The 27,461-nt window shown below is 38.3% G+C and overlaps 2 protein-coding genes across 16 annotated transcripts in view; one reads left to right on the top strand and one right to left on the bottom strand.

The window, feature by feature from the left end:
• Positions 1–27,461, bottom strand: part of LOC136676435 (transport and Golgi organization protein 2 homolog) — a 40,553-nt gene that overhangs the window by 11,522 nt on the left and 1,570 nt on the right. For 4 of the 7 annotated variants that reach the window (XM_066653455.1, XM_066653459.1, XM_066653460.1 and 1 more), the window contains exons 1-5: positions 21,084–21,216; positions 20,152–20,278; positions 11,689–11,777; positions 8,331–8,450; positions 6,277–6,391 (exon numbers count right to left, since the gene is read on the bottom strand). In XM_066653455.1, coding sequence (XP_066509552.1) covers positions 6,277–6,391; positions 8,331–8,450; positions 11,689–11,777; positions 20,152–20,207 — 380 coding nt within the window. In that variant the 5' untranslated portion in view covers positions 20,208–20,278; positions 21,084–21,216. The other 3 variants (XM_066653456.1, XM_066653458.1, XM_066653457.1) reach the window with 3 other exon arrangements.
• LOC136676432 (splicing regulator ARVCF-like) overlaps positions 22,956–27,461 on the top strand; it is a 292,709-nt gene continuing 288,203 nt past the window's right edge. For all 9 annotated transcript variants that reach the window (XM_066653451.1, XM_066653446.1, XM_066653445.1 and 6 more), the window contains exon 1: positions 22,956–23,147. The gene's annotated coding sequence lies outside the window, so the exon portion shown is untranslated. The remainder of the gene's footprint in view (positions 23,148–27,461) is intronic.

Genomic DNA, 27,461 nt, shown 5'->3' with positions numbered 1-27,461 from the left:
ATACTGTGTTCTGAAACAACCCTACATTTTATACTCCATCTTAAAGTTCTTTTCAAACTGGAACTGAAAAAAACAACAACATACAGGAGCTGGTACAGCCTCAGATAAAAAGTAATAAAGCTTTTTTTCAAGCACCACTTCCTGATTCAGATCTGAAAAAAAATAATTCCACAGCCTTTTGTGTTTATGCTTCCACTGTGAGACAACAACTCAACACTGTGGCTCTGAAAAGATGTGGAGCTGCTGAGAAGCTCTTACTGAGAAAAGGAACCAGACACACACAAAAGAAAAAGAAGATTATGCTGGACTTAGACAATTAAGACTGGCTGCCTCAGAGCCCACACTTCATGAAATGCATTTGGGAATACTTAGAGTGAGAGATGGGGAAATGCAACCAACTTCTAAGACTGAACTTCACAAGTTTGGCTGGAGATTTCTTTAAAAGATTAAAAGCTAGTTTTTTGAAGGAAAAGGAAGCAGTAATAAAGGGAAGGTGTGGACACAAAATATTCTGAAAAAAATGTAACCATTATTTAGTTGAAGAGTCTTCATATTAATTTTTCAGAATATATTTTTTTGATGTTAGACAATGAATAACTAAAGAAGAGGTGTTATAAATGTGCTTTGTGAATGGAGGTAAAAGGAAAGGGTCCTAACATGATGTCAGTATGACTAATTGGAATTAGGTTTATCAGATGCGAATGTGAATGAGGAATCCTCTCTGGGACTGTTATATTTGGAGAATGTAATAACAGCTTTCAGATAAAAATAAACTGTTCTTCATCCTTTTATACAAACGCCATCTTCTACCTGGACTTCTGCAATCTGTTACAGAATTCAAGAATCTTTTGGGTCAAGACATCAAAGCCTTCAACATAAGAGTCCCAAGAGTCACTTCTGCAGAGCCCAGAGGACACGGAGCTCTCTTCAAGCTATTCAAGCAAGTGTTGATATAAAACTCTTCTAAGGATTTGGAAGATGTCCAAACAAGAAATTTCCTTTCAAAAGACTCAAAATTACTGCAGACTTGCTTGGCTTGGCAGTGCTGGTTTCTCTTGTTCATTATGTTCTGAAGGCTGGTCCAAAATACATAAAAGGTGATGATTTAAAAAAATAAAATAAAATTACACACCATGTCCAAATATTTATAGACACACCTTATAATCAGTGAATTCGGCCATTTTAAGGATACAGCTTGTATAATCGCCATAGAAAAGCATGAAATTAACTGTTAGGTAAGAGGTACAGTACGGGTAAAAAGGGACAACAGTGGTTTTAAAGTCCAGTTGTGTTCCTTGGAGGTACATTTCATACAATTCTCCAGAATGAGATGTGAATATTTGTACGCTTTAATTACAGAACTGTGTAAAATAATGTAAAAAAAATTGCCTGGCTATTGGCTATAAGCCTAAATTCACCATGCTCAATGCCGAGAGTTGGTAAGTGGAGTATAACTCTCCCCAGCATTGGTGTAGTGTACTCTCTGGAAATATTAAGCTTCCTCCATTCTTTCACATGAGGTGCAGTGTCAGAACTATCCCCCATCATCCCAGAATCACCCCCCATCACTACCTGACCTTATTTAATGCTCTCGGGGCTGCCATTAACGTTAGAGTGAAACTTTCCCAGAAGACCAGAGGTTTTTACAGCAGCCAAATGAGAAAAGCTCCTCACCGATAACCTTTTAAAACAATGGGGGCATGGAGTGTCCAAAAAACTTTTCATCATATATTGTCTGTCTCTACAAACAGTAAAAACTCATCATCTGTTCTGTCCTGGCAGGGCAGCAGGCCAGGGCAGGAAAACTCTTCATTATAATGGAAAACTCCTCTCAGGTCGCAGGATGCCACTATTGATTTTGGAACAAAGTGGCCACCTCTGAGCTTCCGACAAGCTTATCGCCATGTGTATCATCTTTGGCTCAAAGAACAAGAGCACAGAGAACTAATAGCTCAGTAACGATCTTGTTTATTGAGATGGTAACCAAATTAAATAATGCTCTCAGATGCTTTACCCATCCGTTCTTATGGGCTTGTGTCAGCAGTGTTTCAGCAGTGTTTCAGAGCAAATTAGCCCTCTAGATGAAGGCCAAATAACACGTCAGCAAAGTGACAAATGTGTCCAGGCTTGCGCCCAGCTAAAAATATACTGAAACACCTTTCGGAAATGTATTTTATACAACAGTCCACACAATCGCCAGCAGTTGCTTCACGGTAAGTATATCATTCTGCCCAATGTTGGTTGCTAAGTAACGACTCACTATATATATATATAGGGTTGGACAGTAATTCAATATCACAATATAAAAAGGTTTCAATAACATGATTTTAAACACATTCTCAATATTTCAATACACATTATTTACAACATCTGTCACTGACTGATGTTCATTACAGGGTGCTGTCGTCAGTATTAATATTGACGAAGCCAAGTTTATGTTTGATGGGAATGTCATGTTTATTTGTTCTTGGAAGTTTTTCAGTGGATATTATACTGTTCATATTCATATTCATTGGAATTATATCATGCTCTTGATCACAGCTCTTGATATACAATATGGCCAGTATTGGTATATCATGGTATATGTGTATGGTATATGTCCAGCTATATATATACAGCAATCTCTTGTTTTTCGTGGGGGATGCGTTCCAAGACCACCTGTGAAAAACAAATTTCTGTGAAGTAGAGGAAAGATTTTTTTTATGTATTTAACGAGTATTCGGACTTTTGAAACCCTCCCTGTTACTGTTAACAACTCACCCTTTGCATTAAACAGTCATTCTATAATGTTTTTCGGCTGGAACTACATGTGATATCCTACCAGTTTCTTTAATAGAGTCATTCCTAAGCTGTGATTTAGCGTCAGTAAATTTCACTCGGATGTGGACGTGAACAATACATGTACTGTACATAAGAAATACTTGTAAATTATATATTTTGTCACCTACAGGCCTAGTCTAATACATGTAAATAATAAAAAAGCCCCCTTGAAAAAACCTGCGAAGTAGCGAATCCGCGATAGATGAACTGCGAAGTAGCGAGGGTTTACTGTACATATATATATATATATATATATATATATATATATATATATATAGAGAGAGAGAGAGAGAGAGAGAGAGAGAGAGAGAGAGCTGGACAATATGGCCATATTGTATATTAAGAGCTGTTTCTTTATTTCAGTCGATATGATATAATTAGTTTTACAAATTGCAGGTTTGATGGTAGAAGAGTAGTTTGTTTTCAAATTTTCCATTCCACCTAAAACTGTGTAGCAGTTACATACAAGTGCCTCTGTTCCACCTGAAATGGTGCTACAGATATAATCTGGCACCCAGACAACACAGCCTGCAAGTCGCTGGGTATGAGCCAGACAATGTTGCCACTTATTGGATACAAAACACAAACATTATTGTTATTAAGGGAGTTTCTGAATGAGTATTTTGAAACCCCTTTGGAAATGCCAACCAATATCCAAAGTCCCAAGAGTACAAAAACACAATAAGTGAAAAACATAAAAAAGGACAATAAAAAAGCCCTGAGAAGTCTTTGAGTTTGAGGTTCATAAACAAACCTAAAACAATCACAAACAGTGGCTCTTTTTCTTCATTTGCTTTATTTGCTTATTTATTTTTACATGTTTCTTTGAATTTTTCTTTTCAGAGAAACTCACTGCTACTTCTGTAAATGAAGCAAAGACAAGTGTTTTCTGGGCAGATAAATTAATGCTAGCTGGGGTCATTAAGTATTAAGAAATAGTATCAGATCAATCTATCCACATCTTACTAGCTGTTATTCATTCTGGGTTGTTCATTCACTCTATATCCTGTAGACCTCCAAGTCTGACGCCATGGTTATTTCGCATATAAAGATGGCGTGCTCTATTCTGGTAGGGGCTGTGAACCCACTTCAAGTGGAGGAGTTCAAATATCCCAGGGTCTTGTTCACAAGTGATGGAAAGAGTGACTGTAAGATCAACAGTAGGTTAAGTGCAGCGTCTGCAGTAATGCAGTCATTGCACCGGAGAGTAGTGGTGAAGAGGGAGCTGAGTCATAAAGCAAAATCTCAAATTACCAGTTGATTTAGGTCCCCACCTCACTTAACGGTCATGAGCTTTGGGTAATGACTGGAAGAAAGCTATGGCGGATGATGATGATGAGACCCTATAGACAACCGAAGACAGGGACGCCTCTGGGGATTTCCATTCTCACAGTGAGTCACCTCTCTGACAGTAATGTATTCTAATATTAGTAACATTAGTAATATTAGCAACTATCTAAACAAGAGCAAATTTCAAACTTTACGCTCCAGTAAAATGGTGTTAGCCCTACACCACCAACACAATACAGAATTCCATTTAGTAAGATGCTTGTTTTCATTCATACTCAACAGAGCCATCAAGGTGGTGTGAGGGATTCTGCCAAAGGAATAGAAGCAGCAGCAGCCCTGGTCTAGTTTATTGTCCTTGAGAGTTGACCACTTTTGGGATATTCTTAAGTTCTCCTACCAAACCATAACATCTTGTTTCTCAATAGCAGAGGACCAATGGTGTTGGGACGATCCCAAGAGTTGCCAACAATTCCACACATGTGCCTACTTGAAACATCGATAAACAAGACTCCCACTGTAAAAAAAAAAAATCTAAAAAACAAGAGCCTACAAAGCCCTGAAGAAATCAGTGATCTGAAAGAACAGATGTGGAGCTGAATTCTAAACAAGCTTCTTAGGCTTCATCCAGAGCCTAGAAGAGGAGAGCAGGTGGCCAGCCCAACGGCTGGTTTCCCTCTCAAGGACCCCTAAGATCAGACAGAAATCATCTCTGTCTCATCTCCATCCAATATCACAAAGGAGAAGAACACACACACACAGACCAATAGGGAGGTGGGAGGGAGAGAGGGAGAGAGGGGGAGAGAGAGAGAGAGAGAGAGAGAGAGAGGTGTAGATTTTATTCCATGCAAAGTGCTGAAGACATTGTCGCACACTGTCTGAGAGTTTTGTTTGCTTATAACAAATGAAACTTAATGGAATTGAAGTGTAGTGACTACCATTTCCTTACACTCCATGAATCACAATGAAATGCTATACATTTCCTGCATAACACTAAATCACAGTATCTAGGGCTGTGTCAATCCTTGGAAGAAAAACAAAAAACAAACAAACAAAAATATTGTTGACAAATACTGACATTTTCAAAAATTACACTCTAAGCAAAAATAGGTCTAAAATCACAGTACAAAAAAAATTTAATTGTATAACAATTCAGAAGAATTTAGTGAAGCTTTCTATTCTAGCTTAAACATTGCAACAGGTCTGGCTTCTTATTTGTATTTACCATGCCACTTTAAATCAACTTTACAAGTTGGTTAGTTAAGAAACAAATTTTCAACCTAGCTTTGTATCTGCTGAACTGTAATGTTAGTCTTATATAAACACACGTTATCTCACTTTTGAAGCATTTGAGCTATTTTTCATTTTTCCATTCAGTTTAAAATAGATATAAAATATCAAATTGACCCTGTTGTAATTCTAAAATGTTCATTCATTCATTCATTCATTCATTATCTGTAGCCGCTTATCCAGTTCGCAGTGGGTCCAGAGCCTACCTGGAATCATTGGGCGCAAGGCGGGAATACACCCTGGAAGGGGCGCCAGTCCTTCACAGGGCGACACACATATTCACTCACACACTCACACCTACGGACACTTTTGAGTCGCCAATCCACCTACCAACGTGTGTTTTTAGACTGTGGGAGGAAACCGGAGCACGCGGAGGAAACCCACGCAGAACACACCAACTCCTCACAGACAGTCACCCGGAGTGGGAACCCAGGTCACTGGAGCTGTGTGACTGCGACACTACCTGCTGCGCCACCGTGCCGTCCCTTCTAAAATATAAACAATGCTTTTCCATTTTGGCAAACAACTAACTGCACAGTCTCAAACATGTAAGTGATGCAAATGTCCTTTCACCAAGTCATATTCCTTTCATTAGTACATTTTAGTATATTGGACAGTGATTGGGTTTGATCTCTTTGTCATGTACAAAATGCCAAACTTCCGGAAATCACCTTTATCCACATCTAAAGTGCAAGGCTGTGTATTCAAGATAGTAAAAATTGGCACATTTGATACCACAATATTAATTCTGGTCAGATTCTGGTCTGATCTCTGTTCTACAGATAAAACAGTTGTAAAACCCCACTGCCAATTCCAGACTTGGTCCAACTGCAGTTCCAGCTGGAAATTCATGTTCTATTGCCCCAATGCAGCTCTTACCTGAATTCAGCCGTGAGGAGATTAAAGCCATTGTACAGGTGTCCCTCAGATGCTACCTTGCGCAGATAAGAAAAGCTGTCCAAACCATCGGTCAGGAAATTTGAAACCAAAAACCCTGAAAATAAATATATAAACATGCTCTAACAGCAACAGCAAAAACCCTACAGGGAATGGGCAACATGGTTAAAAATGTGCAAATGTTACAGTTTATTTTTCAAATATTTCAAAAGCACAAAATTTACTGAGCTATTTTCAATTTCCATATCTTCCTATGATTCTCATTACGTATCCAACCCCTATCAATGTATGTCATAAACTCCCTTTGTAATAATTTTGGACAGTTTGTATAAACTCTACAAAGAAACACTGACCAACAGAATGGGGCACTCTGGAGCAGTAGCAAATGACCCTACTGGCCAGAACAACAGCATCAACAATAATAATAATATTAATAATTACAAAATAAAATAATAATGAAAATATATTAAACAACAAGCCATTAATAAATAACTAACCAACTGCAATGTACACAATGTTGCTTCTTCCAAACGGAGTAGATCAATTAAAGAAGAGAACATTTCTGCATGGCAATGTTATGAGGACTCTGATGAAAATTTCATCATTTTGATAAAAAAACAATAAAACTACATCAATAAAATAAGTGAGCAACACTCACAAACACTCGCACTGGATAAGCAATTTCATTAAAACAAATGCCCACTAAAGGTCAGAATTTGAGCGTGTTCCCCAATGTTCTTGGCCTAAACTTACATTTTCTTTAATTATTATCACATTCAAACAAGTGAGCAGTGTGTATCTGACTGCATTCAGCCACAAAAAGCATAAGCAAACACAGGCATCAGTGTTGGAAGTTGGTGCTCTCTAGCTCATTCTAATTCTCTGCCTGACAATTGGCATTAAACATAGGGACCTTATAGGCTTATATTCTGCTGCTCCAGTGTATCCTATTCTGTTGAACACTGATGTTCTATAGAGATGATACATGCACAATGAAACCTGAATGCAGCTTATTCAGTAATTATAAGGAGTGTCTGGACATATACAGTATCCCTGGAAATCCCATATCCCATATGTTTAGGCCCTACAAATGTCAGTTAACAAGGGGCAGCCTTAAAGGAAGCAAACAGATGTTCAGCTGGCCGCAAAGCATCCGAAACATGGGAGAATGCAATGCGCACATCTGCAGCAAACAGCTGGCATGAGATATGGCGTGCAGGATTGTTCATATACATTGAGGAGAATCAAAGGAAATAAAAAAATAAAAACATCACCCAGGAAGCTTTGACAATGTAGTGCTTCCAGGTTTTAGTCAGTGTAGAAATTAGAAAATTGTTTTAAACCTATTTCTTCTACACTGAAAGAGTCAACGTAATGTGTAAGTTAAAGTGGACACATAATATATATGAGGGAAAAAAAGAGTGCTGATAAAATATTAAAATATGAAGAAAACAAGAACTAATAAACAAAATGGCTAAAAACCAAAGCTTCTGCTCCTCGCTCCACACTCCTGGGCTCTTGCACTGAACTGAGCTGTGGGCTAAAACCTGTCAATCTGAACAGGACTGTTTAGACCAGGGGAGAACGGTGCTGTGTTCTTTATTTCTTGTGGTATTTTGACCAAAGCATGTCACAGACGTTTAGGACCCTAGTGAACTGTGTCGGCTTCTGAAAAAGTGGTAGGATATATGTCCCCTTTAAAGATTCAAAGGGTCATTTAACGGTTGGCCAAATAATTTTTTATGATTTACCATTAGCTCAGTGCAAGCATTTAACTACAGTACCATTAGGGAAGTAGTAGATTACAGTGTTTCTTTGCTTATGTTTATTATTATCTTTTTTTTTTCCAGAGGAAAACCTCCAACATGTTGCACAATCCTTCATCAAAAGCCTTCATCTGAGGAAGAAGCTCAGGAACAAGCAATTTCAGAGATATGTGGTAGTTTCTCAGGCAACACACAGACATGTCAGATTTTCACCTGAGCTAAGCTGTGAGTGGGCTGTTTGATTAAATGACAGTAATAAGAGAAGCTTACCTCTCCCCTGGGCATCCGGGTTCGTTTTACCCTCCAGGTAATTGGTTAGTGCGGCCAGTTTACCGCGCTTCGTGATCCCAAGCCAGGAGCCACCTTCCTTCCCCTCCTCCAGATCCAGACCTGAGGAAACACAATTAAGTACGTTATACATTCATTTATCTTTAGAAGCAGAATACAACTGACTTCTAAGACTGAACTTTGTATAAATTGTAGGACAATATCCCCTAAGTTTCCAAAAAAATGAGAGCAATAACAGAGGCAAACATAAAATCACCAAACAATTATCATATTTGGTTAATAATAATTAGAAACTGTAGTCTATTTGTTTGCTCAGATTCACAGTCATGGCCAGGACCCCCACAGAGCAGGCATGATTTGGGTGGTGGATCACTCTTAGAGTAGCTGTGACACTGACGTTCTGATCAGTCTGCTCAGTCTTGAGGCTCTCATCCAATATCTAAATGTACCAGTTAATAAAAACTTCATTATGTTAAACCAAGTGTGGTATTGATTTAACAAATCCATATGATCAAGGAGAATATCTAAAAACAAACATTTTTCAGCTTAAGCACTTTTTTTCCAGTTTAAGCACTTCCTTTTATCATCCAAATGGACAAGAAGATACAGCCCCTTATCTGCCCTGATTTTCACACTGTCACCCAGAGTCTCCCCAGAATCCCTGGACCTGGCATCTGCCTCTACATTCATCAACATTCCACCCCCTCTTCCTCCTCGACCATGCAAGAACTTCTTTTTCAGCACCACACTTCATTTCTGCCGCTTCACATAAAAGCAGTCATCAATTAAAGCACCACATTGTCCACTGACCCTCAGATTACAGGCAGCAACAAGCTACAAGACACCCTGGATCTCACTAACAACAAGAGGCAGTGACTGATTCCTGCACACTGCCTCCAGTTGCGGATCAAACAACGCATCATCAGTCAATTACAAGCTGTTTACTGCCAGAGTTCGGCTAGGGGCACCTTGGGAACAAGCAATTAAGGTGAACGTTTGCGACTGCAATCATATTTTTTGGTTTAATCGGGTTGCTGTAGATATCACATTTATCATCTTGCAGTGGCCTGGAAAGGTGCAGCAGAGAACGGGAAATGTTTTTTTGTTCTAAACAGGAAGCTTTAAGATACGTGGATGTAGCTGAGCATTAAAGTGTGGGGACATGGGACCCAGAGTGGAGCAAAAAACGTTGGCCCTATAGCCTGAGAGTCCAATCACTTGTGATGTCACAGCCATTGAGGACCTAGAGTCCATGAGTGCAAAACTGTGCTCACTCTCTCAGGGTGCACAGAATTGTCTTCTCACTCCCTCATAACTCAGCACAGTGCTGGCCTACATGGGCATCTGTGAGCTAATAAAAGCAAACTGGCAATTGTGCATTTCCATTGCATGGTACCCACTCTACTCGACTAGGCTATACAATATGCTTTTTTTGATTTTACATTTCTGACTTATGTAGAGATTTCCCATTCTGTATAAGACCCCAGCCTGTGTCTTTCTTTGTGTTTTATTCACTATATATTCCTTGATCTCTTTCTGTCCCTGTTTTTACATAAAGTCCAGTATCTATATCTGGTCACCTCGGCCTTAACTCGTGTTGAGCTTTCGGCTTGTACCCGTCTCCATCTTGTTTAGTCTCTGTCTCAGTTTAGTTTTAACTATATCTCTGATAAGTTCCTTGTCCTGTTATAAATATCAGTATTTATGAGTAGTGCCATATTGTATCGTTGGCAATAATATTGCAAAAAAAAATGTTTACGTAATGATGTCATGCATTTACATGTAATACGGCGTACATTTGTTACATGTATAATTTAGACACAGAGACACGTACAGTGGAAATTTGCTCTGTGTTCAAAATTTTACTCAAAATATGAGTGACTTCAGTCATGTGGTGGTGGTTTGGAAATAAAATATCAATATTATAAATATTTTTTATACAATGTCAGAATCTTGATGAGTTACAGTTGTTTACAAAATAAGCAAATGTTTATACATTTTTTGTTTCTTCTGAATGTTTAAAATTGTTAAATTTGCACTAAAATAAAATGTATTTAAATATAATTGAAATAAGAAATTAAATATATCATTGCCTGTATATTTATATTCCTGATATTAGTAGTCCTTGTTTTCTGTTTTCCTTGTTCCATACAATTTAATACATTGCACCTTGCATTTATATCTGCTTCCGTTTCTTGTTTGATAGTCAGCAAAGTTACAAAATTCAACTCAGCCTATAAGTTTAACGTACACTATGAGCTAAATTTTAGTTTGTTCTCCAAAAAGAATCTCTTTCTGAAGATAAACCACTTTCCTTTAAATATTTGTGACACAAAGATCACAGATTTTGCCATGCACTCATGTAAATAGTCTACTCTATCTTTAGTTATTTTTGTGCCGGTTTTCAGTGTTTCAGTGTTTAGGAGTCTTTGCTTGAAAATTTTCAAAAAACAAACAAAAAAAATGTCCCTAAAAATAGACAGGCACATTTTAGACACATTTAGGCACCATGCCCTAATTCCAACATCAGTCTTCCAACAGAAGCTGTGTCTGTTTATCACTGTGCTTTTCCAACAGAAAGCCTCAGTCTTAATTGAGCGAACATAACAAATGCAGATAACTGAAGCCATCAGCTCTTTCCAAATGAAGTCTGTTGACATGGAAACCAATGATCCCTCAGCAGAACAGAGGGTAAACATGTACCCGATGAAACTGGATGGAAAAATATCATCTTTGACTTCCAAATCTGCAGGTGCAGAGTCACTTAAAGTAACGCAATGTTCCATTACAGCAATTTTAAAGACGCTGAGAGCAGATTCTAGTGTTTTAAAGGTTAGTAATTAAAGTGAAAAGGTTTCTAAACAAGTATAGATTCAGTGCCATACTAATCAAAGTTAAAAAAACAGGTTTTTCATAGTTTTCACCATGTTTTATAGATTTTTAAAATAGAGGTGACAAACTGTGAATTAACACAAGTCAGTACACAAATGATTTTTCTTGAGCGCTGGTGCATCTCTGTACACTCTGTACAGTTGCAGGCCTGCTTAATTAACAGTGCATTCAACTTTTATTTCATATTATGTTTAAGGATTGAAACCAATGAATAATCTGTTAAATATAACTAAATGAAATGCATGCTCTCAGCATAAGCATTATTTTATAAAGGATTTTGGCAGATTGTAATGGAGTAAATTTAGTGAGTAAACCTTTCCAAGGTTAGATGAGCCAAAAAAGAAATAAGGGATTACGTATATTCTGAACAGAAACAGTATTTGTATGGGAGTATGTTTTAGAGAGCAGACAGGTAGTACAATTCTTAGCAATAACAAAGTCTTCTTACCACTGAGTATTTCCTTGTTGCTGCCCCAGAATTCTGCAGCTTTGGATGGCCTGTTGTAGAGCTCATCTCGATTGGCAGCCAAAATGAGCCTGTAGAAAAATAGAAGAAGAAGTTGTCAATTTTACCGAATTATATTATTATTCGGGGACCAGTAGTTTATTAATAGAAAAGGTAGTAACCTGAAGATTGTTGGGTTAAATCCCAGAAATGACTGGGCTCCAGTATGCTGCCTTAACAGAAGGGGGAAAAAGATTGCAACTTTTCCTGAAAGGCTCCATAATGGTGGAGAAGTGGTAGCAGTGGTGACCGGTAGTAGTTTTGGGTTTAAATCCCAGGACTGACTGGGCTCCTTGCTTAAAAAGATTAGAAATACTGTGAATGACTAGGAAATTGCAGGACCGTTTTCCCTAGCAACATCAATTACAATAGCTACGAGAGATAAGCTTTTTCCCAGGGAGTATTTCTGGGTTTAAATCCCAGAACTGACTGGGATCTGCTGTGTTGCATAATTAGGGATAATCCCTTATAGGGTCAAGTAAGAAAGGAGGTAGAAGAAGTGAACAAGTATTCAGTAGTTTATAGATTCAAATCCCAGGCTCCACTGTGATACATTCCCAGTGACAAAATCCCCTAACATTATTGGACTGATAAACCCCACTGTTTCAAAACAGAAAGACCTGATTGGGATGCAAGGGGCATGCTGTGCAATGGAACGCATTAATGGCAGGCTTGTGTAATAAACTAATAGCACAGGCCAAAATTGTGGTTCTAATTAGTTCTGATTAATTATGGAAGCTTGCTGTGATACGGCATTGGCCGAATAAAATGAGTTCCTGTGTTATTCAATAATCACGGATTTTAGTTTCAGTGGGCGATGTATGCAGCTGTTGGCCTGTTCTCCAAAGCAACTGAGGTGTGTGAGTGTGTGCGTTTCACCCTTGGACCCCAGGAGAGTGATTGCTGTTTTGTAGCACATCTGTAGAATGAGACACGGCTGGAGTTTCATGAATGAACGAACACACAAACAACTTTCAGAAACAAATCTAAACACACCATTTTTTCTGCTAACTTTAGACAATCTTTACTAGGGCACATATGGTGTTACTGTATATGAAAGTGAGGTTCATAAAGACTTGCTATGACATGTTTTGAAATATGGCGGAACTCCGGTGACCTCCACAAAGCCTTGAATTCACACTAATCTTCACTGCAGCAAGTGACTGACTGGCACAGCTTTAATAGAGTTTCACCAGACACTGGTTTTGGACAAGGATTGGTTCACAGTCACTGTCCATTTCATCTCAGTGGTACTGAGATTACCTCTCCCCCACTTCCCAATGTATACGTAAATGTATAAGACCCATCTAAAATACAATGGACTGGTACCAACCACAGACTGGAATAGGAACAGACTGGATACAAAATAGGATAAAAAGAGAAAAAAGAAAATAAATGATACAAAAAACGAGAGTCAGGTGAGAGAGAGAGAAAGGAGAAAAAGAGGCGATGAAGAGAAATAGAACGGCATCAAAGACAAAGGCATCAAATAGAATAAAAAAAAAAGAGACACACGGTTAGAAACAGCAAGAGAGAGAGTGCAAGAGTGGGTGTAAGAGAAAGTGTGTACAAAAGCGGGGACAGAGGAATGGGAGAGAGTTCTCAATGACAATTAGAAAGAAATAGTGTAAAACAGAATGTAAATGTGTGAAAGACTGGAAAGGAAAAAAATGTGGCAGAAAATAAAAAGGAAACGGAACAAACACGATTATTAGAAAGGAAATTCGAAGAAAAAGAGAAAGTGAGAAAGAGAAGAGATACTAATGAATCTATGTGCCATGTAGAGTGGAGGTTTGTTCTCACATCCTCATTAGAATAAGCAGTGTGTAATGCCCCTCAATTGATTAGCGATTGTAGAGACAATGGGCAGGAACTGCTGTATCACTCACAGCTTTCTGCTTCTATTAGCCTCCAACAATACAACAGCAATTACCAAGATATCGTTGTCATTTTGCTATTTATTTTCTGCCACGCAATTAATTTATCCATGTGCTCTTTCATAGCTACTGTTGTTAGGTTAGACAAGCTTCACAATATCTTAGCCAAAAAAAACCATGCAGCACAAAGCGACAGTGCACCACCGTTTTTAAACTGAAATAACTTTATAATATTTTGAATGATATCAGCAAATTTACAAACTTACACTAGAGAGATTTGATATCATCTTTCCTTCTGAAAACTCTGGGATGGTCTATATCACATGTATAGAGTCATCTGTTTTGTCTCTCCATTTCATCACATTACATTTACATGTTTATTTTAATGACTCATCACATGCACACTCAGTCATGGTTAGGAATTGCACCACAAGGGAGGCCATTCCTTGCAAACTAATATTTAAGGTTTGACTTTAATATTAATATTAAGGTAAAAATATTATATATTGCTCCTTTAATGAAATGTCTGTTACAAGCTTTGTTCAAAATACCACAAGGATCAAACATCTTCCCCTGTCTGAACAGCCCTTTCTTAAAATAACTAGTTTCTGCACCTGTTCCTTTCAACAACATTGAGTCACTGTGCATCCCAACACAAGTGTACAGTATTGAAAAGTGAGTGAGCAGAATTCTACAATTTTGAAAATTTCAGCACTTGTTATCAGAAGCAGAGCAGCCAATAAAACCTGGACTAGGTGGTATAATTTGGCTTTGTGGGTTGGTAGTAGCGCTAGGTACACAAATAAATGCCATTTTAATAGATTTTTTTAACCTTAAAAGGTATCATTCATGATTATAATTAGAAAAGTTTTTTTTTAAATTTATAATATGTTTCCTCACCATTTTCCTGATTTACAGTCTGTTTGCATGCTTGAAACTGGTCTAATGTGTTTACAACCACCAGAGTCTTTAAACAGGTAAAAAAATATCAAACTGTCTTTGTCCAGTATGCTAGGCTTACTCTCTCTCCGCTCATGGTAGATCAAAAGTATCTGGAGTTTTTTAGGCAATGGAGAGAACAACAAACATTGAAAAGCATGAACCAAGATGGGGATATTGCGCTATTCCTGCTCCACATGTGGGTAATATTGACTTATTTTTGATGTTTTGGATCACTTAAGATAGAATGTCTCCAAATTCCAAAGACGGCTAACTGCATTAACTAAAGTGCTTTAAAACTAAACTTGGGTTACAAATAAGTTTCTGTGGTAATTCAAATAGTGAATAAAAACTCACAAGTTCAGTTTCATCCATGTACAAACAAAAGTCATTTGCCTCACCGCAAACCTACTGTTTCACCTTAAAAGACGCAGAGCTTCTGAACGTAAACAAAACAAAGAGCGCTTTCCCACAGTCGTAGACCTCTCCTTTAATATGTGTTCTTTTATAATTTGCCCAATCTACCAAAGATCTTAAACATGTATATTATTCATACTTTTTTATTCAAATTGTTTCATTCAGTATGTCTTTCATTTTTTATTTCAATAAAACCTTCATCATTTTTACATTTGTGTATTTTTTGGAGTGAAATTTGTAATATTCATAAGTTATCATTAAGATGTTTTATTGCATTTTATAAAAGTTAGTTTGCATGCAGACGTGATGATTTAGGCATGCTCTACGCAGAATGGCAATTAATGGGGTGCAAGCTTTTACTACTTTTACATTCTTTGGCCTTGTAGCCTAACTTCACACATCAAACTTCATTAATGAAGTTAATTTAGGGAAAGGGGTGTAAATATGTTTAAATCATCATTTTAATCTAAGAAGCTGAAAGCATATTGTAAAACCCACAGGTGGCCACAAAGGGCTAAAAACACATCTATACTTAGATGCATTTAAATAAACTGTTGCATTTTTGGATTTTGTGAGATGACTGAGATAATACCTAGCTCCTAGCTCCTAGCTTGGTTTTATTTATACAGGCTTGAAATCATAGCAGATCTAAGCTGGACCACCCTCTTCTAAAGCCCTATCATTCTTTGGGGCATTCAGGCACCTAGCCCAATTAAGCTCACTTGCCAAGGATTATTATTTTTTTCTTCTTCAAATGTAAATAAACTCCTTTGAGAAAATCAGGGTCAACCACAATGTGCTAGGGCTAATGGTACAGAACTGTTTCTGATCATGTGAGGCTAGTATCCCCATGTGTAAACAGAAAGCAGAGCTAATGAGTCAACATTAGAAAGGTTTCACTGGGTCATATACCAGTGGGAACCAGTGCTAACTCATGATTAGCTTGGGCTTTTATTTCTAAATCCTTGCTAAGACCTTTTGAGTGTAGCATCTTCTAGGCTTTCTTGGAATGGGATTTTCTCCAAAACCTAGAATTAGCTCTCTTGTCTCATGATTGGTTAGACCCAAATGTGCACAAACCTAATGAATTTTGCTTTGGTTAACAGTTAGCTCCTCTTCTGTGGAATTTGATTTGTGCCTTAAAGAATCAAACATTCATTCATTCATTGTCTGTAACTGCTTATCCAATTCAGAGTCATAGTGGGGCTGGAACCTACCCAGAATCACTGGGTGCAAGGCGGAAACACACCCTGGAGGGGGTGCCAATCCTTCACAGGGCAACACACACTCACACATTCACTCACACACACTTTTGAGTCATCAATCCACCTACCAACGTGTTTTTGGACTGTGGGAAGAAACCGGAGCACCCGGAGGAAACCCACACTGACACAGGGAGAACACAACAAACTCCTCACAGACAGTCACCCGGAGCGGGACTTGAACCCTCAACCTCCAGGTCCCTGGAGCTGTGTGACTGCGACACTACCTGCTGCTTCACCGTGCTGCCCAAGCTTCAAACAGAAAAACGTAATTTTATATGTAAACTTATAACTGGCAAACTAATTAGCAAGCCCTAACATTTGTGCTCCCTGAGTATTTTTGTGAACACACTGAGTTTTGCATGCACCCATCTTGTGTTGTATTGTGTGTATGCGCTTTGAGACTTTTGTGCACTCCCTGTGTTGTGTGCACTTCTTTTATTTTGCTGAATTCCCTGTGTTGTTTTGTGTGCTCTAATCGTTTGCATGCACTCCCTGTTTTAGTTTGAGTTATTCTGTGTACTCCCTGAGTTTAGTGTGCGCTCCCTGAGATTTAAACAGCTCAATTACCTGCAAATTGTGTTTATTTACAGCTAAAGATATCAATGTAGATATGTTTAGGCAATTTCTTGGTCTAACACAAGTCATGACAACTTTTACTGAGGACCACAAACCTGTTTATCTATCGTTAACAGACACCAGTATGAGGTAAATACACAGAGATTAGTGTTTATTTCTCTTTATTTGTAAAATGCTGTTTATAGGAGAGCGCTGTTCCTGTTGTGGTAACAATAGTAGTTAGTCTTTCCCTTTTCCACAATCACTGACAGAAAATAATGATCAAAGTATATTTTGAAGATCAGAGTTCACTCTGTGTTTTGACAACTGTTGTATTTGCATTTTTTGTTACATAAATTCTGTGGAGGAGAACATGCTGGAGAAAAGAAACAGAACAAACAAGAAGCTGCACAGAGAGAGGGATGCTCCTGTTTCTTTAATGAACGCTAACAATTTCAGTTCAGTTAAACTACTTCAAAGTCCACTGCCATCACTGCATTTTATGAGGCAAAGCTAAATGAATGAGTATGTCTTATTATTATAAACAGGCATAGAAGGTCATAGTTATCATAACAGTAAATGTAGTGGGATACACTTGCTTTTCAAACAAAATGGGCTGTATCTGTTTAAAATACTGGAAGAGGAAAAAAATGTATTCAGTATCAGGTCTATCACTCAGCAACGTGTGTACACATACATGGTATTCTGATACACATATCACGGCGCTTCGGGCACTGAGCAACATCCAGGGCACTGAGCTGTCGCTCAAAAAGTCATGAGCCAATGGGAATGCAATCTGAAAATTAAAAAAACACCCACATGAGAGATTTGTGCCAGGACTTCTCACAAGAACTCAGGAAGCAGAAGGAAAAACTCAGGGAATACAAATGGGTGAGTTTGGTGTGTTCTCCCTGGATGGGTTTCCTCGATGTGCTTTACTTTTCTTCCACAGTCCAAAAACCCATGTTGGCTGCGCATAACAGCCCATAGGTGTGAGTGACTGGGTGACGACCAGTGATGGACTACCTCCCTGTCCAGGGTGTGTTCCAACATTGCTCCTAATTATTCTAGGTAGGCTCTGGACGCACCGCGGCCGTGAACAGGATGAAGCAGTTACAGAAAATAAATGAATTAAATTAAGTCCACTATAAAAGTAAATTTAATATTATCACAAGTATAATGATTAATCTTAGGGACTTTATAGTGGGGTAAAATATGTTTAATATTAGCTTACTGCATTTTAAAACAAGCAATATAAAATATGATAAACTATTTTCAATTAATAATGTAATATCATTAAAGATAATCACAACAACCCTTTCACTGAGAAAATTGTAGCTTGAATTTTAGGTCGTTGCTGCCAAGCATGGAGCTCCATCACTCCAGAGAACGTCCATTATGGGAAGCTTTATACGCTGCTTTTCAGTATTTGGCAATGGACATGGTGCCCTTAAGCTCATGTACAGTTGCTCCAGAGCATCCCATTCTTTAGACAATGGTTTGCTATGGTCATAATATGAGCCAGTATTGGAAATCACTAAAGGTAAATGTTGTCTACCTTTGGCCAAACTGTGTATATGAACAGATTGTACAGCATTTCAGGAGCTGGAAAGGAAGATCCCTGGCTAAAACATTGTTGATTAGATGATACGCTCCTTGGAGTGTCATCTAATGCAGTAGGGAACCATGACTAACTTGATGTAGGCTCGACTCTGATGCAATTACAACCTGTGGGACCACAACAGTGATTGATAAAGATCGTTACAACCTAATAAAGCTTATTATAGTCCAACATTGTTAGAACAGTTCATAACTGTAATGCTAGCTTCCAATAACCACACACAACCTTCCTGGTGTTATCCCCAGCTACCAGCCCAAGCAAGGCACTCCCATTGCCTGAAAGTTTCTCAATTCCACATTCCACCCATTGGCAAATCACCAGTAACACTGACATAAACGGCATTTTTCAACACATTCATGAATTTCCTGGACTAGTACGACTTTGGGGCAGTGAAACTGAGCTTAATGGCTTTATAGAACACAGTTCCACCACTCTACAGTCCAGTGCTGGGGTTTTCATTCTCCTCTTGCTGATACTTAGCCTTGAGCATGGATATCTTTAGCTCCTGTGGCTGGCGCAGTGTGTCCCTTATCAAAAGGCGCATCTGATTGACTTCTGTGTCTGTGCTGTTGCTGGGTGTACTACAGTTCTAGACATGAGTGTGTTCTAGGCATTTCATCCCAACTGCTCTAATTATGGTCAGCAAATGCAAAAAGCAGTATTTTCCTGCAAACTGATGCTCTCACGGTGGCTCAGATCTGTGAGTGAGGTCAAACTGGGTACTCTATAGCACTCTCAGCTCTATTTTGTCCCATCAAACCATGGTATACGTTCATTAATATTCAACGCAGCGTGTCCTCAAATCCTCTGTAATTAGGATCTCTAGAAATGAGGCAATGCTTTAATGAAGCGACCTGGGCCCACACTAACCAAGTAAAGCTATTTTTGCTCAATAAATGCATAAATAGCTCAAGTTCAAAGACATTTTAACACAAGCAACATCTGCTGTTGTCAACAGTGAGATATCCATCAACGTTCTGCCCAAATTGCAAGCGATAAAATAAATAACCATAAAAAGTTTTGAAATTTAACAAACAGACTTTTAACAAAGTCTTTATAATAAAGTCTGTCCACAAGGCGGCCATCTTGGAAAAAGACCCCCGGTAGTTATGTCCACTCAAACCAAACCAGGCTCCTATGCCTCTGAAGTAACGAAAGAGAGACCTTTAAGCCAAAAACTAAAAGCTTATGTAACTTCCCAAGTTTCTGATGTATTTAAACATTTTGGAGCAAGTTATTTCCTTAATGAGCCATAAGCTGTGTTTAAAATGGCTCACAACTCACTATTCCCTGCATTACTCACTATACAGTGCACTACTGAAGGCAAGTGAATTCAGGAGGGGAGTGAACAATTTCAGACACTCATAGGGGATTTTAACCAAACAATGTGGTGTGTTGTGTGTATCCACTATCCTCTAGGGTAGAACTATTATACACTATGTATTGCAGTGCACTGTAAGATTGTTTGAGTGCACTATGCTTTTGGACACATTACAACATTGTGGAAACCCAAAATAATGCAATATGTAGTGAACAGGGCACAGTTTCAGACACAGCATGAATGTAACAGAACTATTGGGCAAGAAGTAATATGGGTGTGCGTGGCACATGAATTTATATGTCAAGATTTACTTGGATGATTTTAAGAGTTTTAAAGGCTTTCAGCTCATTTTCATATCGACATAAGTTAAATCCTTGAGCTACTACTATTAAGACCACTGAAACAGCTCACCTGTAGGCATTTTTGGACGCAGGCCGGGGGTCAAACTTGAAGAAGATGATGCACATTTGGAAATAACCCAGACCAGAAGTTTTTCTTGTAGGAAAGAATGAGGTCGGAGGTGAAGATGTGCTAACTGCTACAGAAGTGGAACAAAGATAAACAATGATTAAAAAGACCGTTTTTTGCAGCACAGAAGGATATAATTAAGACTTTGTTCACAAATCTGCACAATTACATAATTTCAGTGTTAAAAAATACACTTAGAAATGTATGTTCTAGTGAAACTTAGTTGTAATTGTTGATATTCATTCATTTTAACTGCCGATTTATTTGAGCTATATTGTTGTACTAAGACATAATTATTTCATTGTTAAGCACTAGCTCCTTAAGGAGACGCTCGGCCCTTGTTATGAGGGCGTTAACTCTCAGATGCTACATCACAGATATGAGAAGTGACGCGCAGTGTTCCACAGAGGATCTCTGGGTAGGAAATAAACAGCTGTAGTCAGCAACGTTGACTTAACACTCTAAAAACATATTTCACTTGAATGACTCTTATTGAAAATCCCACCAGAAAAGTAATCCTAGGTCTTGAGTTCCAGAACAGTCCCGCTGCAGTGTCAGTAACTGTAATATTAAACTAAACGACCTACAAACAATGAGTATCTAGCTACAAGTGTCTGGGAAACATGTATATGGATTGTGTGTCTCCCAAGAAACGTCTGAGCAACCGTTTGTAACATGTCCAATAAGAGAATTGCTGATTTAATTTCGTACACGCAATATTACAGACTCTCAGAGATCAAATCTGACTGACAGCTAACAGCAGAGCTAGCATGACACTAAGCTTAGCTTTGAAATCTCTCTGATCTCTCCGCGGGGAAACCAGTCTATCTGTTCATACGTCAGCAGTGAAAGGGCCGTTTAGTGAGGTTACTCACGGATCCATCTGCGGATCACTTCATCGCAGCAATTTTCATTAAAAACGCGAAATGGAGCAGATCTCCACCCTCTCGGTGTTTTGGTTCTGAGGTCGCGTGCCAAAATCCTGCGCTCTGATTGGCTGAACGCATCAACTCGTTTCACCAATCAGAGTAACTCCTGGATCCACCTTCGATTTATTATTGCTTTTAATTTCAATATCGTCCCCCAAACATTATTATTATTATTATTATTATAGTCGTAACTGACGTAGAATATTAAATTTAATATTTAAGTTGAAAATGGGAGAAAAGTCAGTAATTTTTTTTCAAGTTTTAATAATAATAATAATAATAATAATAATAATAATAATAAGAAGAAGAAGAAGAAGAAGAAGAAGAAACACTTTTATTGATCCCCAAAGGGAAATTGCTTCTCTGCATTTGACCCATCTGTGGTAGTGAACACACAAACACACACAGGGGGCTGCCAACCACCTCAGCACCTGGGGAACAGTTTGGGGGTTAGGTGCCTTGCTCAAGGGCAATGTGAATGAATTTTTCCTAGCAGGTGACCGGCGACCCTGCAGCCTCAAACTCGCTTCCCTATCAAGGCCATGGCTGTGGTTAAAGTTCAGTTAATGTAGTGCTATCAATACTTATTTAATTGATTCATTTATTCATCTTTTGCAACCTCTTCATTCCAGATCCAACTAGAATTACTGTGCAGAAGATAGGAAACACTCTGGACAGGGCATTTGTCCATTGCAGGGCACTGCACAGTCAAACATTTTTTTTTTTAAATTGACCACCCAAAATTGTTTTTGAATAAGGGCAGGAAAACAGAACATCCAGAAGAATCCCAGACAGACATTATGAGAACTCACTAAACTCTTCACTGACAGTCACCCAAAACAACAATCGAGTACCCCGGGACTCTGAAACAATATCGCAATAATATTATATGTTGCACCACTATACCAGTCAGTAATGTAAATATTATGGTAATCATATGATGATTTCTATGAATAATTGTAAGTGCTGAGCTACAAATCATACACAATTATACAATCAAATATTTTGTAGGACAGTGACATGTTTCCCAAATCTATTAATGGTCTATCATTAAAATTGTCTAGATTAAAATTTTCTAGAAAATAAAAATCTTGTAATTTCCCTTTTGATCCATTAGGTTGAAATCACTTAGTGCTATCAAACTGGGCTGTGAAGGCTGGCAGCTGCTTCCTCTGCAGTATATTAAGCATCGGTAGCCTACTTTTTAATCTGCCACTCGCAGATGGAAGGCAGTGCATCCACTAGCAGACTAGCAATGCAACATCAATCAACGGCTCAACTTGTTTGAAGGAGAACATTATTGGCGTTCCACTGAAGGGTTGGAGGAGAGGGAGGGCCACTGTACCCACCCAGAGACTCACACAAATGACAAACAACTAGTCCAAATGTTCCCAAAACATTGGCTCAGAGAAAATAAGAGGGAGTAGAAAAGTGGGAGTGCTTTTCCATCCAAGTTAAGCCAAAAGGAAAAAATCCATTTATCCTGTAAAATCCAGTAAAATAGAAACAGAGAGATTGAATGTATGCTGATTACTAGATAACAATAATGATTTTTCAACAGTCATTGTTGCAGCTGAATTTCAACGAACAGCGTTGTTTAGATTGATTGACAGCGCATTTCAGCCAATGAGAAGCGACCTACCAAGTGCCACTGTGATTAAAGTGAGAAACTGGCCAATCAGAGAGCGGAGCCGCGTTCCTAGAAGGCGACAGAGTAGTAGCGGACGGGGCTTGGTTGTGGTGGGCGGGGCTTGGTTGTGGTGGGCGGGGCTTGGTTGTGGTGGGCGGGGCTTAGAGGAGCTGAGGGCTTTCTGATCTCTCTCCACGCGCCTGTTGTTGTCGCTGCGGAGAGAGGAGGCGCGCGGTTCGGGGTTTTACAACCTTCACCACCGCCACATGTTTGGAAATAAGAACCACTTTTGAAAGAAAAGCTGTAAGTCCGAGAGCTGCTGGAGCATAAACGGGTCGTTGTATTGGAAGAAAGAGCGGCGTTTGGTTATTTTTGTGGCGGTAAGCAACGTATGTTGATGATTGGATTTTTATATATATTATTATTTTTAGTGTTAAATGACTTTTATCACTCATGTTAGTTACGAGTTGCATTTGCATCACATATTTTGAAATAATTTTTTATAATTTTATTATGCATTTTAATTAATACCCGAACGTAAGCAAAATTAAATTGAGGAATTTGAATGAGTAATTTATTCATATTTATTAACAAATTATTTTAATGTCGCAGGATGTTATGACCAAAAACCATAAACACTGAAGAAAAATGAATCAATAATTAAATTATTAATTTTTTATTGTTCCTGGCAGTTATCAGACGTTTTTGTCAGGGATTTTTGCGCGCTTTACACGAATTGAATATGATTGTATTATGGGAAGTTTAATTTGTATTATTTTATTTAGGTAGTTAGTTTAGTTGTTTTGGTGAAGACTGTTGTGGAGTGAGTTTGGAACGTTGCGCTGGTTGCTAGGGCAGCGCGAGAGGAGCTGACGTTGCCAAGTTTACCCGCCTTCCCTTCAACTCTAGCGTAAAAATGAACGAGGTGCTAAAACGTACCGATTTCGTGATTTCTTTTGAGGGAAATGGAAGTTAATCATATTTTTCCCGCCTTCGAAATTGCAAAATGTCATTGTTTACAGTTGAATACGGCTGCATCTACAGCTTTTAGGCCATTGTGATATGTTTTGTAGCAGGCTGTTATTAACGTTTGTAATTGTCATTTATTGGTCATTACTGATGGTATTAACGTTAATTTTATATCTCTAAGGAGGATTAATGCTGACCCACGACCTTATATTCCCCCTCAAGCCAGTGGTTCTGCTGTAAAACAACGTAGTAAATACAGTTTGAGTCCACAGAAGGATGAGGCGATTCTGAGCCTCAGCTTTATCGCGATGGTTCGGTTTTTCAACACGGTATTGTAGTTAACATCAATTCATTTAACTGATTATTTGTTGTTTTTTGAGTGCTCTGAAGTTGTTAATGGCCATGCCATCCATAATGACTGTGGGGAAAGTGTTTTTTTTACACATGGTTTAACTGCACATTCTCAGATAATGTATGTTTTGATACATTATTAATTTTTCCATGTAGGAACTACAGGCCTTTTATACATACAATTACCTCACCCCCATTCTCTATAGACAGCAAGATGTCTGGGATGAAAGTCATTGTATGCATAGGTTTTCTACATTTAGTGTAGACACATGCAAATTCTACTTGATAAGATTAAAATATATAAAAATAACCTTTACAAAAATGTTCTTATTATGTATGTAGTATAGGGGAAGAAGAATGAAAAAAGTACAAATATTCCCTTGGGGAATGCTTCTCTGCATTTGATTCATCCGTGGTAGTGAACACACAAACACACATTAGTGAGCAGTCCTTCACACACACTAGGGGCAGTGAACACACACGAAACCAGAGCAGTATGCTGCCAACCACCTTGGCACCCGGGGAGTAGTTTGGGGGTTAAGTGCCTTGAATATATGTTGTGAATATTTTTAGATATATCAGCTGTGGATATTTTCTCTTGCTGGTCCCTGGGCCTGGAATTGAACTGGCGACCAGCCGCAGTCTTGCTTCTCTAGGCCATGGCTGCCCCCGAGGATAAAGTAAAACAACAAAAATGCCCCAAACAGTTATCAGTTATTCTGCTTGGGACTTTAGGCTTCTTAATTGCAGCCTCCCACGGCCACAGATGCATTTTTGGGCAGTTACGTCACTGAAGCCTGTTCTAATGTAAAGGTCTTTCATATACAGGCATGAAATGTATGTAGTCTTCATGTACTTCGTTTGCCCGAACTCAGTGCGCATGTACGTCATGAAAAAGCCACTTAACTTATTGTATATTGCCCCTACTGTTTATATATATATATTGAATTGCTGTAGTAGTCCTATGAAACATATATTCTACTTCTACATAGAAATTTAAGTTTAATGCTGAATTTATTCACATTCTTTTGCATCGCAGCTGCAGATGGCGAATACTTTTGAGTGACTGCTCCATGCTGCCTCTTTAGACTGTTCTGTTTGAGAGAACTGTCACTGTCTTCAGAGGACTATTCTATTGAGGACCCTTAGGCTTTGAGATGCTACCATTGATAAATAATTTCTCTTATTCTATCCATCTATTGTATTGTTGGTCATGTTACTATCTTTTCCTGTTAACTAATTCTTCTTATATGTCAACAAATGTTTCGTTTATTAATCTGGGCTTTAAGTCCGAGACTTCATTAGATAAAGGATCACTTTGTTTGTTTTCTTTCCCTTTTTCTGAGATACTTTCAAATGATTTTACCAGCGGCAACATTTATAGGGTGTCCATTTTATTTGAAAATCATATATATGTGTGTTTTATTGAGGAATTAGACGATGATTTTGAACAATCATGCAAGGCTGCACAAGCAAATGATGGGCTGCCTCAGTTTTTAATATTAACACCCACCCACGTTAAAAACAAACAAACAAACCAAAAGCCCTAAGATGACAACTAGATAAATTAAGATAAAGCTAAATAATTTCAGTAGTGAAAGGGGAAAAAAACAAACATATAAATAATAAAATGAATTATGAATATGAATACACATGACATTTTATGAGTTATCTGGAGTGAAAGCATCACACTGACCTTGATGTTGGTGTTGATGATATGCAAGCAACCGCATTTTCCTGTTAACCATAGCATTTTAACCAGCTGAAGTACTATGCCCTGTAGCAGGAAGTCACCTGATTGTCAAATGTTTCTTCTGACATCAAGGAAATTAATATGTCAGTTTATTTTTCTTTGGCACAGTTACATTCTGTACTCCTCTGTGAGGATATAATTGCAGTTCAGCCACATAAACAGTAGTGAGGACAGGGACTGATGATGGATGAAAAAATACCACTCCAACTCCTCTTGAATCAGTTTGAGGGTGCTCTATCACTCCAGAGAGCACAGTTTAGGAGCAACAGAACACAACACTTGTGACCTCAGGCCCATTCAGTCCCATTTAGTTTCTTGATTTTCTATGGACTCATCTTGCAATATGAATAATATTTCGTCAGTGAAACATTTGGTTAGTTTAGCTGTCTTTTACCAAGCTTATCTTGACCTCAGATGACTTTCAACAGAAGCAGAATCTTCTGTAACACCAGGATGTTTAATGATGAAACCCAGGTGCTTTATTATTTCCCTCAAATCCGCTGCAATACACTTAACCCTGGCATCTGCGGGTTCATGGCTGATTGGATTTGATACCGCCCCAACAGAAACGCTCACATTGATTTATCCTCTTTTCTTCCATCATGAGTGTCTTTTTATTTGGTTGTGTCTGTGCTAAAAGCTCTGGTGGCATTGGTGCTTAAGCCCAGACTCCAATGAATGAATGCAGCAGAAGTGCCATAGAGTTCAGTATCAAAACAGTTGATCAATAGCATGCTCTGTTTTGTTCCTTTTAGATTAGATTAGGCTAACGTGATTATCAAGCACAGTGGAAACTTGTCTCTGGTTTATCCTATTAAACATACATTATTAAAGGAAGGTTTACATGCCATATTGGTCCCAAAGACATTGGGTGGTGCTCCATCACTTCAGTGAACACAGTTCCACTGCTCCACAAGCTCTTGTCTCCTTATGGCTCCACTAGCTGATGTACACTGTTAGAATAACTGTCACTGTGGTGGTACCCTCAAGGTACAAATTCAGTACCTTTTTAATTAACATAAATGCATATTATTCTATTATAATGGTAGATTTTAACGTTGTGATGATTTCATAAGCCTCATTTCATCTCCAGGATTTATATTATGTTCTTTTATTTTACACAGGTCTATAAGGAAATACAAATGACACCTTCTTCCGGAGAAGAGAATGTAATGTACCTTTTAGGGAACAAAGACAGACTTTAAAACTACTGCTGTGTCTTTTAAAGGTACTTTTAGTGACCAATAATGTACCTCTACCGTACCCTTTCTCTGAGAGTGTACAGTAGAAGTTGTAGTCCTTGGTAGATGATTTTTTTTTGTGACAAAAAAGGGTGCTGCAGATAGGTGCCATTTTCTACCAGTGGACTTTTAGCCTCAAGTAATTCAGCCAGTGTGTGTGTGCCGTCTTTAGAATAGTAAAAGGAGAGATAGCTGATCCTAAAGATTGTTGCACTAAAGAGACCCGGTTGCGTGATGTAATTGTTGGCTTTTAACAATATATAATTGATAATTAGGCCCCCATTTACTCATTTAGCTCTCAGGAATTAATTGCCTGAAGCACAATGGCCGTCTCAGCAGTGAACCACTTATTCACACTAAAACTTGTACATCAAGTACAG

Source organism: Hoplias malabaricus, chromosome X2, assembly GCF_029633855.1.
Source record: "Hoplias malabaricus isolate fHopMal1 chromosome X2, fHopMal1.hap1, whole genome shotgun sequence".
NCBI lineage: Eukaryota > Metazoa > Chordata > Actinopteri > Characiformes > Erythrinidae > Hoplias > Hoplias malabaricus.
Note: the sequence above shows the minus strand (reverse complement) of the source record. Positions and strands in the feature narration are given on the sequence as shown.